The sequence below is a fragment of the Tupaia chinensis genome, unplaced genomic scaffold (assembly GCF_000334495.1).
Source record: "Tupaia chinensis unplaced genomic scaffold, TupChi_1.0 Scaffold000046_3, whole genome shotgun sequence".
NCBI lineage: Eukaryota > Metazoa > Chordata > Mammalia > Scandentia > Tupaiidae > Tupaia > Tupaia belangeri.
The window spans coordinates 648,882-662,536 of record NW_006159504.1 but is presented as its reverse complement, the minus strand read 5'-3'; the positions used below and the strand labels follow the sequence as shown (position 1 = coordinate 662,536).

The window sequence follows — 13,655 nt, the reverse complement described above, 5'->3', positions numbered from 1 at the left end:
TTTGTATAAATGATGCTTCTTGGGCATGCCTAGTATCTTTGCTTTCTAGGGTAAATATAATGGAATGGAAATTTCCTGCTGTGGTTTGATGTCTGATGTACTCAAACTTAAGGAGTGCTCTATGAAGTGTAAGCATGTTTGTCTCATGAACACTGGGCTTGCTTCCTGATCTGGAGGGGTCTTCTTTTTTATTTTTCACTTTCCTTTGTGGGGCAGGGTACAGAAATGAGCTGCCACTTTAGATTTTATGTAATGAACTGGGAGTTTCTAAGACTCCCTTCTAGATGCAGTTTTATCACATATGCAAAAAAACATATGGTCACGGTTCATATGCAAAGCCTCCATGAGAAAGAAATATTGCTCTAATTTGGATCCACTTACATGCCAGTAATGGATTGTATTTTGAAAGATACCTGGCTCTTCTGACCACAGACTACTTGGAATGCACATAGCGATGATGCATACAATTGTGGAGGAACATTAGCTAAATGGATTTATAACATGTCCCTGGACCTTAATTTTGTGTATTGTCTGGATCTTGATGTCTTACATAGATGGATGAAAGCTTACACTTTCATGTAGTAACTTTCTAACAGGCCCTGACTTCTACAGTCTAGAGCAGCACGTTTTTACAGAACTTTCTAGAATGACAGAAATGTTTTCTGCACTGTCCAAAGTGCAGAGAACTGCTCTAGAGAACTAGGCTATAGACTATATAGTCTATGGCCACTAACCTCATGTGACTATAAACCATTTGGAATGTAGTTAGTGCAACCGAAAAATTAAAATATGAATCTTCTCTTACCTAGTTAAATTTAAATGTAAGCAGTCATGCAGGACCAATGGCTATTTTACTGGACAGTATAGCACTATATACTGGACAACATTCTAGAGCACAATATTTCTAAAGCTATTGGAGTTCTAAGACAGGAGAGTTCAATTTAATTAGAATATCATGATATTTAGCATCTAGAAGAAGCCCTGTAATGCACAAATACGAACTGTTAATGCTGACAAGTACACTGATGGTAAGGGAACCAATCTCATTCATCCTTATGTCTTCACCGTATCAGTGTGGCATTTCACATGCTAAGGAGTATTCTACATTTCTATCCCTGTATTCTACAGTACTGGACAAAGGCTTACAATTACGAGGCAAAGGCAATTTGATACACATAAAAATTGCACGAAAATCACAGCAACTAAGACTATAAAGCCTAGGTGAGGTCCTAATTTAGTCCTGATTACCCACAGATCTATTTCACACTCAATTAAAGCACCAATGAATAAATAAATACTTACACAAATAATGTCAATAAATATTACTCATAAATAAATGGGACACATAAGCTTTACCGAGATGTGTGTGCTTCATGTAACTCACTCACAGATACGGTTTATTTCCCTACTCCCTAGGGGTGCCCTAAGGCTTCTGGCAATTCACCTCCTGTCATGTCTTATTGCTTAATTATAGGGATGTACTTAACTTATTTATCACAAGAAAACAATAATCTTTCGCTTAAAAAAAAAAGCAGGTGTTAATGGCATTGCTTAGATAATACTTCTTAAGAATCCAGAGGACAGGAGTTAAGACTATCAAGGAAAGAGAATCACTGATATTGAAACGTCCCTGGAGAAGTTAGAAACGTCTATAAGCATATTTAAAATAAACTGCCACGGTCCCAAAGCCTTTAATGGAGCTGGGAGAGCTGTTTAATGCACACTATCTTGCAGTAATCGCTGCAGTTTAAAATAGATTTTAATCAAGCACCATCTGCATAATAGGCTGAACAAACAACATAGAACTCCACTTATAACTCTTATCATATAAAGTAAATATTACAAAATCTTCACCATAGAAACAGGGCACACCACAGCACTTTTCGTGCTGGTACTGTTTCTGTAAGTGAATATTTTGCTACTTAAATTCATTCTCTTTTCTTTTTAAACTATGCCATCTAAAATCCCCTTATGAGAATAAATTCAAATAAGCAAGGGAAGTAAGTCATCTAGTTACTGTGAAATCAGCAAGATTGTAATACTTCTTTCATTTTACAATCAGGTTTATTATTATCATTAATAATAACAGTACATTCAATGACTCAAAACATCAATTATAGAAAAATGCATATGAAACGCCATACTCCGGAAATGATTCGCGAGTGTGGGGTACTGTATCAGCATCACAGTTTATAAAGCAAATTCACGTTTAAAGATCCTTGAGTCTGCTAAACATGGCCGTGTGTTATTGTTGGATGAGTTTAGCAAAGCCACTCAGTGGCCTTGTGTGAAATAAGGTTGGGCTACTGTCCAGAAAAGTCACCTTAATGTGAGAAAAAGGTTGGTCGTAATGACATGAACCTACGCGTTAACGTTTGCCACTTTTGTTGGGTCTACTTGGTCTTGTCTAACTGTGCCTGAGTAGTGCAATCTGTCTACATCTTACTGTTCTGGACCAAGGGCTTCTCCTCTTACGACAAATGCAAGCTGTTTAGGTACAGTCCCTCTGAAGAGAATGCCATCGCGAGTGTGGGGTACTGTATCAGCATCACAGTTTATAAAGCAAATTCACGTTTAAAGATCCTTGAGTCTGCTAAACATGGCCGTGTGTTATTGTTGGATGAGTTTAGCAAAGCCACTCAGTGGCCTTGTGTGAAATAAGGTTGGGCTACTGTCCAGAAAAGTCACCTTAATGTGAGAAAAAGGTTGGTCGTAATGACATGAACCTACGCGTTAACGTTTGCCACTTTTGTTGGGTCTACTTGGTCTTGTCTAACTGTGCCTGAGTAGTGCAATCTGTCTACATCTTACTGTTCTGGACCAAGGGCTTCTCCTCTTACGACAAATGCAAGCTGTTTAGGTACAGTCCCTCTGAAGAGAATGCCGGTGTCTCTGTTAAGGCTCACTTTTTTTTTATTCCATGAATTAATCAAGCTTGCTCAGTCATCTAAGGTATGTCTAAGAACAAACACTTCTTAGAATTATTCTTTATCCTAGAAAAATTTAATTACTTAAATTAATTTTAGGAACAATTATTTGGAATCAGATACTAATTGGCTGTTTGGCTAAATTTCATCATTTTCTTTTCAAGTATGCTTCTAGACTCAGCCTTATCAAATGATACTTTTAAAAAAAATGAACGAGGTATCTACATTGATTTAATTGTTAAGATCAAGGGAATTTTTTAAGTATCATACAGACTATATTGCGTGAATTGCTGAACATTTGTACAATAAATACAGTTCAATGTGGAAATGAATAGACTTTCAAGTCCCAATTTTAAATATTCTCTTCTATTGCGAGATGAAGTGACACAACGCAGAGTTTTAACACTCCTTGATGTCACTATACTGTACACAAAACCTGCCTGTTTATTGTTTTTACTTTATTCCAGGAGTCTTCTTGCCTTCAGAACAGTGGTAAATACAAACTGCTTCTCTAAAGGCTTATTTAATTGCTGCTCTAGTGACTTATCCTATTTGCTTTGAGATAAAAACCTTCTGTTCCTGTCTGGTGTGGCAAAGCACATGCATTGATGAACTAGCAAATTAGGAAGAGACTCTTGAAGGAAAAAAAACTCAGTGAAAGCAGGAACCCAGAGAAGTAAACAGAGTACTGGAGCCAGCTTTCATCTGGGAGATACTGCTAACCTGGTGTGAAATTGAGTTAAAGGATGAAGGAGACAGAAGACAAAATTCACGGTTCACCAAAAACAATATGTTTAATAGAAACATTCCAACTATAGTCACAATGTAAAAGAATTACACTCTCAGTGCAAGACTGGAGTGAAATAATCTCCTTCACAGGACCTGCAAAGATGATCCTGTATGTAACCTCATAGGGCCTGTGAAGATTTAGTATGAAGGTCCCAGAGGTCCCCTGATAGTAAAAGGTCGTTCGATACTAAAAGAAAATGGATAAAATGTCTCGTGATAATTTACAAACAAAAGCCAGTATTTGCAAGGATTTTCAGGCTGAATGCACATTAAGTGGAGGTGATCTGAAAAACTTCAAGTCACCTGTGGTTCTAGATTGTAATGGTCTAAGACATCTAACAATAGAAATGCATGTCATCTTTGGTGGAATTCACTTTTAAACCAGGTCTAAAAGAATTCTTATAAAGTTCTAATAGATATCAGTTCTCATTTCAAAAGCAAAAAGAACAAAATGAGATGATCTATTGAAATCAAGATTCAGACCTCCAAAGACTTCATGTATTGGATTAGCAGAGACAGTACAAACTAAATATATTTAACATGCTTTAAGAAACAAAAGAGGAGCCAGTAGATGGCATAGTGGTTATGTCAGTGGACTACCACATGATCAACCACAGTTGGAGTCCTGGACTGGGTGGGTTGAAAATTACGCCAGATGCGTGTGCATGTATGCCCAAGATCCCAAGAGGAGTATGGAGAAGGGATTGAGATGTGGCCATTCCCCCTGAAGGGTGATTTCTCATTTTGCCTCTCTCTGTCTCTCTGGGAAGTACATGCACCCTATGGCAAGAACCTCTCTCTCTTTTTTTTTTTAAATTATTTATTTATTTATTTCAATTTGGCCAGAGAAAGAGAGAAAGACAAAAGGGTGAGGGAGAGAAAGAGAGCAAGTGAGAAAGCAAGCCACCAGATCGGGGACTTAAACCATGATTGGCCATGTGGGAGTCCAGTGTCCTTAACCACCATGCCACCTGCTGGCCCCAGCAAGAACATCTTAAAAAAAAAGGAAAGAAACAAAAGAGATGAAATATATGACAGGACTTCAAAAAGTCAGTGGAAAAATGAAATTATAGTACAAGTTAATTTTGGCACAAAAGTTGTTTACAGGCATCCCCTCCCCCCCATAACATGCAGTTTTCATGAATTTCTGGAGGACTCTCTCATATAGATAAAGAGAAAGCAACTAAAACATGTCTAAATATATTTGAGAATGAATCAAATACAACTTGGACTATAAATTACTTAAACTTAAAACCTCAATAGCTTATTTTGAATTTCAGATGTGATATAGCTAAGAGGAGAATTATGAACTAGAAAACTGAAATAAATTAATCAGAATGTAATACAGAGGGGAAAAGAAAAGAAAATGTGTAATAAAAGGGTTGTGAAGGACAGGATGAGGAAGTCTAACATTCTTCCTCTCACAATTATAGAAGGGAGCAAGATGGGGTGGGAGCAAGATGGGGTAGAAGCATCGAAAAATATTCAAAAATTAATGAAAAACTGATGAAAAACAGAAGCAATTAAACTCAGGATAAATGTAAAGAAACTCACACAGTTCACAATGATGCTGTTGAACTAGTTTCTATACCCAGCTCAAGTGTTTTATTTTATTCTTTTTTTCTTTTTTCTTTTTTTTTTTTTTTTGAAGGTAACCATGTTCCCAGCTACCCTCATAAAAGCTTTTAATACCATAAAGAGGGACCAGTAGTTAGTGTAATGGCTATGTCACTGGACTGCCACGTAGTCGACAGCGGTTCGAGCCCCGGACCCGGTGGCTTAAACTCACGCTGGGCGCCTGTGCATGCGTGCCCAAGATCTCGAGAGGAGCATGGAAGAGAAGGGACTGTGGCATGGCCATCCCCCCCGGGGGGTGATTTCTCACTTTCTGTCTTTCTGTCTCTCTCTGTCTGTCTGGCGAGCGCACGCGCCCTATAGCAAAAAAAAAAAAAAAAAAAAAAAAACCCATAAAGAATGTGACATCAGGTAAAAGATGTATATATGTGCACAAACCTAAAACATAAAAGAAGACTGTAAAAAAAATAAAAATAGTGCTTCTTAAAGTTTACTAAATTACAAATCCAATTAAATTGAACTAAATTAAAATGAACTAAAATAAACAACTGCAATAAGACTTCCCAATATGAATGGGAAGAAAGATGTTTGGAGTTAAACTAAAAAAAGAGGGTAGGATACTGAATAAATTTAGACTTTGATATGGTTGTGTCCCAGGAAAAACTACTAAAAGAATGTAAAATGGATAACATTTTCAATCTTAAGATGGAAAATAATGGAATGAGAAAAATAAAAACAATCTGAAAGAAGGTAAAAAAGAAAAAGGAACAATATTTGTGGGGCAAATAGAAAGCAACATACCTAGATGAAGAAATAAACCCAAGTATATTAATGCTAATGTTAGTAAATGTAGTAAATGTTTTATTTAAAAGTAAAACATTATCAAAAGAAGAGGTGGAATTGTCTCAAAATGTCCCTTGCCCAGAAGAAAGACTGGGTAGCTCAGAAGAAGGTAAGCTTCCTCAGAGTTCAGGGGAGGGTTGCTAAGGGCTAAACCAAACAATTTCCTATGAAGATTTTTCATATAAAGACAATAAACATGTCAATAGAGCAAATAAACAAACAAACAGAAAACAAAACAAAACAAAAAGCAAGAGCTTATCTAACTTTATACCATTTACAACAGACACTTAAAAAACATAAGGATACTTTCACTAGAAAAGCTGAAAGTAAAGAAATGGAAAAATATACACTGTGGTTTTGAGCCCATAATTTCCTTAAAGGGAAAACTGTGCCAAAAATACACATCTAATGCCAGATACTTTAAGTGTTTTAAAGTGTCTGTTGTATTACAAGTATTGGATTACAGGCTTAGACCCACGAGCTGCCCAAATTTGTATTTCTTTGATGCTTTACTGTATGTCTCATTTTTGACTTAAGGCCATCAACACAGCTTCATAGCAGTCAAAACCATAGGTGGTGTTTATAAGGTGGTAATTTATTTCACCATGGTATTTACAATATTCCTCTCTGTCAAACAGACTGATTTAATTGTTCAGTTAGATAAACTGGAATCAATATGTAATTGCTTAAAGAGAGCACAAAGTGTTAAGAAGGAAGCTTTAAAAGCTGCTTTTTCTGGTGTGGAACTAAAACTACCTTTTTAGATTACTAGATAGAAATGATTTAAATGATGTTTTTGACTTACTGCTATTTCACATCTAACTGGAACTGTTGTACAGCATTCCACATAAATCCTACTTACATATAAAGAAAAATTTCCTGTTTAATCCTTAACTGTGGTAAAGACTGCTTGAACATTTTCATCAGAGGATCTGTCAAGGCAGTTAATAAATACAAGTTGAATAAATGGGTAGGAGAATTCTGGATTGCGAAGGTGAAGAAAAGTGTGCAGAGTTGGAATGGAAGGGTGGATTTTCTTGAGATGGAAAATACGCTTAAACTAAACATGACCTTCCGAATGTTTGCGTAGACAAAAAGCCAATTTAATGAGTTCATTTTTGAGAAATCCATCCCTAAAATTGTACACATCAATCATCCCAGAAAAGAGTCGGGGGAGGCACAGAGTGGACCCACGCAGGAGTTCCATTGTGGTGTCCTAGGACTTCCCTGAGTGTGTGGGTTGCCTGTACCAGTCCATGATCTATCTGGACCAGCTGAGATTGGGGGGAGCCTGCTGCATGAAGATCCTGATGGGAGGGGGTACCTGCCTCTCTGTCTCTCTCTCTCAATCTCTACATCTCTGACTCTCTAATAAGAGAAACAAATAGAGTTTAAAAATAACAATTCAAGGTTCTACCACTACATAATATGAATCTCTATACAATGCGTACACAGTCAGTAATAAAGAACAATGAATAATTTTGAGATGTGAACATAGAGTGACTGCATAGGACACCAACTGGCAAGTTATACCAGCCTGGAAGCTTATAACATACAAATGCGTGCCTTTGCAAAATTATAAAATATCCATCTACAGGGTTAATAGCCAATGGCGGAATCTGTGAATGTTGATCTGACGAACTTTAGATTTCTACCTACTCTTCTCTTCCTATAACTTGAAGAGTGTGGAAAAATGTTATTGTAATTAAGAATAATCCTGGATAAAATTTACTGTCAGAAGATGCTACTAATTTTGCATTTAATTTCCTGAAATGTCAGCCATGAATACTGATAAAGATAAAATCCAGATGGACAAATCGATCTTTACTATGAGCAGCACATTAATTTTTTTCCCCTTACAATATGGTCCATATCATCTCTGTTTAGGAAATTGCCTTGAATTATCCATCTAAGTCATTGTTTGCACAAGAATCCTTGGCCACATTTAGATTCAGATACTTACTGGCTGATGAGTATTGCTAGAGTACACTGAAATTTGATACGTAATGTGGCAATGCTGGGAGGTGGGGCCTGTTGCCAGGTGCTTGGGATATGAGGTGGATCCCTTATGAGTAGATTAATGTCTTCTGGGAAGGAGCTCACTGACAGTTCCCTTGAGAAAAGGTGATACAAAGCAAACCTGCCACTGGTGTGTTTCTCCTTGCACGAGCTCTCTGACCATTCCCCTTTTCTCAGTTATTTCCTGATATCGCACCAGAAGCCAGTCAGAGGTTGGCCCTAAGCTCTTGGTCTTCTCAACCCCCCAAGAGAAGTCTTGTAAACCACCCAGTCTTAGAAATTCTGTTCTAGCAACACAAAGGGACTAGGAAAGGCACCGTTGGAATAATCCATATTTTCTGAATTATTCTGCTCTCTAAATGGTCAACTAAAGGCCAGGCTTTCACTAGCCCAATAGATTATTTATGTAATATCAATTAGTCTCCTCTTGCCTGTTTAACTGACTCATGAGAGACTGTCTTAGAGATAACCGAGAGCGATCATGAGGGTGATGATGTTGGTGGTGCAGCTGTTCTAAAATGTGCCAGGGGTTTGTTCTAGTCAGAGACAGCAGCCCTGGAAACTGTGGTTATGAGGGAAGAAGCTTGCACTCACAGATCGCTAGAAAGCGGCAGCCTGGATGTCACACAGAGCCATGTGGGGAAGCACCAGGTCTGGTCAGGAGACAGGCAGAAAGAAGGAGCAGGCAGGGTGTGCCCAGAGCCTTTATGAGGGTTTGCAGGATGGAGTGGGTGAGGCAGGGTAGGCATGCTGAGTGTTTAGGACTGGATCGTTTGATGGTGTTGATAGACTCTGGGCTGCAGGACTGGTCCCTGGATGTCCAGCACCTGGCTCTGGGGTCGCGTAGGGCAGGCAGGGGAAACTGGCTTGGTAAGTGAATTTGATACAGGAGATGGGTACAGGTGTGGGCTCTGTATGGTTTAGTTTGTACATCAAGTGGGGGTTGCGGAGGAGTCATTTACTTCTCTAGGAATTAGCAATCCTAGAAGAGCCATCTCTCCAGGATTGAGGGCCTAAATGCCAGAAAAGTAAGAATATAGAAAATAAGAAAATATGGGGCTGGCAGGTGGTATGGTAGTTAGGGCACTGGATTTTCACATGGCCAACATCGTTCAAATCCCAGACCCGGAGGCTTGCTTTCCTACTTTCCCTTTCTCTCTCTGGTCAAATTAAACAAATAATAATGATGATAACAAATGAAATAAAATAATTCTTTTTTTTTTTAAAAAAAGGAAGCTACTCTTTCTGAAAAGATAAGAAAATGTAGTCAATGAGAGAGTCTTGTCTATGTAATCATACGAATAAATCTATGAATCGCTACTTGTCTGGATCTTTAAAAAATGAGTGTAACTATTGGAAAGTTAAATATATAGATCAGAATTCCACAGTGTTGCTTTTGGTAACATGTTGATAGTTGAATTTCCCACAAATAAAATCTTCCCAAGGCTGAAAAGAAAACAAAGTGGTTGACAGAGCAACTCTTCATTAGTAAGATTGAGATGAGAAACAAAGAGAGAGGAGGAGAAGCCAGAACTGGCGAGAGCTTTTCCAGTCACTAGGCACAAATGACCTCAGAGGCACACGTTTGGAAGATGCCTGACAGATAATCAAGGCAATACAGATTATTTTGGCATTTATGCGTGGGAGTACACTCAGTTTGGGTGTAGAGATTTTAAAACGTTGCCTCTAACGTGGGTAGAGATGAGCAGCCTTCTACATTGAATTCTCCAGTCTAAGGGTATTAAAAGCCTTCTCGTACAGATAACTTATAAGAATGGCCCTGCTGGTGACAGACAGGCAGACCGCCATACTGGCAGGGAGCTAACAGGTACACAACGAAGGTCCCAGGTTGCTTCTAGAAGGGAGTCTAATATCTCTATCCCTTACTTCCCTCTTCCTTGGTATGAAATGGTGGGGTCAGGGGAGCTCAAAGCTTTCATCCAACCATGACATACACACATGTGTGCACTACACACACACACACACACACACACACACACACACACACTTTCATTATACTCCTAGAATCTGCCTCCTTAAAATAAAATGGTTACAGGCCCAGCTACAGCGGCACATTTGGGAGGGTGTCACTGTGTGGTGGCTTAGGCCTCATACTAGGTGCAGGATCGGTTCCCAGCCCAGCCTAAACTGGCCAGGTGCAGTGGCACACAGCAGCCATTCTAGCTAACTGGGAGGCTGGACATGGTGAGACCCTATCAAAAATACCTATGTTTCATGGGGTCAGCAGGTGGCATAGTGGTTAAGGTGCTGGACTCCCCACATGGTCAACCACAATTCAAGTCCCAGACCTGGTGGCTTGAAACACACTGGGCATGTGTATATGTGCATGCCCAAGATCCTGAGAGGAAAAATAAAGGAGAAGGGATTGTGGTTTGGCCATCCCCTCTGTCTCTGTCACTCTGGCAAGTGCATACACCCTATAGGAAATATCTCAAAAACAAAACCAAAAAACTATGTCTCTCTTTCCATCCCATTCTTTCTTTCTCTCTACCTCCCATAAAAACAATAAAAAAAATATAGTGGTTACACTGAAGTAGTTACTTATGAGTGAGTAGTGAATTAGGCTTGATACTGGCCTACAGTCCTACAGACTTATATGCCTCATCCACTCGGCAGATCCTAAGTCTGATGGGTATAAACAGCTTTTATGCTTAACACATCTGCATTTAAAGGATTGATTAGGGACTTTAAAGTGTTATTGGACAAGTAGGTGGTTTAATCCATTCATTTGGTAACCTCATGCTTTATTACCAAGGTCTACCCTGAGTGGCGTTTCTCATGTGGGTGACCTAATCTTGTACCCACCACAGGCCAAGGAAAGTGCCTGCCAATTCTTTCCTGTAGGCTCTAAAAATCAATTCATACCTTAGAGGTATCATCGCCTTCGTCTTCATGCACAGAGCTGGATGGTGACGGAGTTGCGGACTTACTTCCCGGTGGAGACGGCGAGTTGTGGGGAACATTGCTTCCTCCCATGTTCAAACCCAGCTGAGCGCTCAGCTGTGACTGGTTAATGGTGGTGAGCTGGCCGTGCTGCAGCATTCCCGGCTGTGGTCTGATGTCCGCAGCCGCCTGACCCCTGGGTCTCATGGCCGCCATCTGAGGATGGGAGCTGTACTGCGATCCCTCTGGATTCCGTATTTCTTGCATCTGCAATAAATACATACATCAGGAATAATTTTTCAATTTTTTATTTTTTAAATTCTTTAAACTGTAGGATGTCCCGCTGAGCTACACATGTATTTATTTTCGTTGGGATAAAGTCATCCTAACAGTATATACTGCTTCAGAGGATGCCAAGAGAACACAATTTGAGAATTCAATCAACATCACATTTCATTACTCAAGACTTGATTAATTATACTGACAGTCTTTCTGCACTAATGAAAGATAGACATATATCATTGATACACATAATTATATAGTATATCATAATCGCAATACATTTACATAATGTAAGTTTTAAAATGTTGATGCTTATTAGAGTATCTGTCAAAATTATACAATTATTAGTGATTACAGCATTCACAGCAATTCATTAAACCCTGTTATTTTATTCTGATCATTTAGGAAAGGACTTGGGAGTTCATAAGAGTCTTATTGTTCTCAGTTTCATTCTTTACAAGGTAGTACTGGCCAAAATGATCTAACTACTAGACTCAGGACACTTACAGGCTGGTATTAACCAATTGATTAATTGACTATTGAAATGACTGCACAGTCAGATTTGAAAGTAAAGCTCTAAAGTTGCAAGGTCACCATATCAATCCATTATGCTATCTGGGTCACTGCTTTTTAGTCTTAATGAGACTCACTCTTGTAATTCAAGCAATGAATTTCGTCTCTGCAAGGATTAAAATTAAAAGCATTGGAGGATGAAGCTCTTAACGTATCTAGAGGTCAAATGTGTTGTATAAGAGGAGCATGGTGGATTTCACTTAACATTTCTCTAGCATTTTCAAACTTAATAGGGAATTTTTTCGTAGTGCTTATAGAAGCAACTCAGTGTTTTCACTCTAAGGGTACATGGGGAATTTAGACAGGTACAGGCTGCACAGAGCAAGAGAGAGATAAAAAGAAAACTATGGGGAAAAAGCAAGGCAGTGAAGGGGTATACAATTGGAGTTACAAGTTAGAACAGAAAAATCAAATTAATAATGTTATTTTACTCTCTTGCATTAGGAAAAAAATCCCAGGGCCAGCAGCTGGAGTGTTCGTTAAGGCACTGGTCCCTACGTGGCTGACCACCGTTCAAATCCCAGATCTGGTGACCTGAAAATCACACCGGGAACGTGCATGCCCAAAATGCCGAGAGAAGAATGGAGGAGAAGGGACTGCAGAGTGTCCAGACCCCTGAGAAGTGATTTTCACTTTCTTTCTCTCTGTATCTCTCTTTCTCTCTCCTTTCAGGTGAGTAAACACACCTTAAAAAAAAAAGAAAAGAAAAAAAATAAACTAAAAAGAAAAGAACCCATATAGTGTCAGATGCTTAGTAATTGCCTTCCACCAGTGTCACTGTGACATAAAAATACTGTCATGCCAATTAATCAGCCTTGTCATAGGCTTTTATTTTTGTGTTTTTTTTTTTTTTCCTTGTGATAATCAAAGCATTTTCTACCAATACACTCTTAATTTTACCAGCCCAATTAGACTCATCTGAAAATGTGGCTGCCCAGGGGTCCCAGGCCTGCCCTGCCTTCCCTGAGATAGGTTTACTGCCTCCACCAGTAGGGAGGGGTGGCCCATTAGTCAATTCCATCCTTTCGGATGTTTACAATAGTGGCTCCACTTCCACCTTCAGATTCAGTTCCAGGTGTCCTAGACTTCCAGCTCTTGGTGAAGGCTAGGCTGGCCCCTTAAATTCAGACCTAGTACTCTTCTAATCCAAATCAACATTTTTCCATTATCCAAACCATACTCCTCTAATCCTTGAAAAGTAGTTCATAATTCTTTTCATGAAGTCCCTTACTAAGAAGTTATTACTTCATGGTGCTACATATTAGAGCTGAAAGGACTCTCAGTGACATTCCCTTAGTCTAAGAAGCAGAAAGTTGGTGGGGGGAGGATATTGTGAGCTTGTTGAGTGTTTGCTGAATAAAGATATTAAAAAATCTAAGGACTGGGACCAGCAGTTGGAGTAAAGGCTATGTCACTGGACTTTGATGTAGTCGACCGTGGTTCAAGTCCTGACCTGGTGTCTTAAACTCATGCCAGGCGCTTCTGCATGCGTACCCAAGATCCCAAGAGGAGAATGGAGGAGAAAGGATTGTGACATGGCCATACCCCCTGGGGGGATGATTTTTCGCTTTCTGTCTCTCTCCATCTTTCATGGTGAGTGTGTATGCCTTATAGCAAAAAACCTCTAAAAAACAAAACAAAACAAACAAACAAACAAAAAAAACAAAAAAAAAAAAAACAAACTAGGGACCAGCAGTTGGAAAACAACAAAAAAAACAACCCATTAAAAAACAACACCAATAA

General features: G+C 39.0%; 1 protein-coding gene across 1 annotated transcript in view; it reads right to left on the bottom strand.

The window, feature by feature from the left end:
* The window catches only part of TOX (thymocyte selection associated high mobility group box), a 384,675-nt gene that overhangs the window by 59,958 nt on the left and 311,062 nt on the right, over positions 1 to 13,655 (bottom strand). The window contains exon 4 of the mRNA XM_006140855.3: positions 11,040 to 11,324. Coding sequence (XP_006140917.1) covers positions 11,040 to 11,324 — 285 coding nt within the window. The remainder of the gene's footprint in view (positions 1 to 11,039; positions 11,325 to 13,655) is intronic.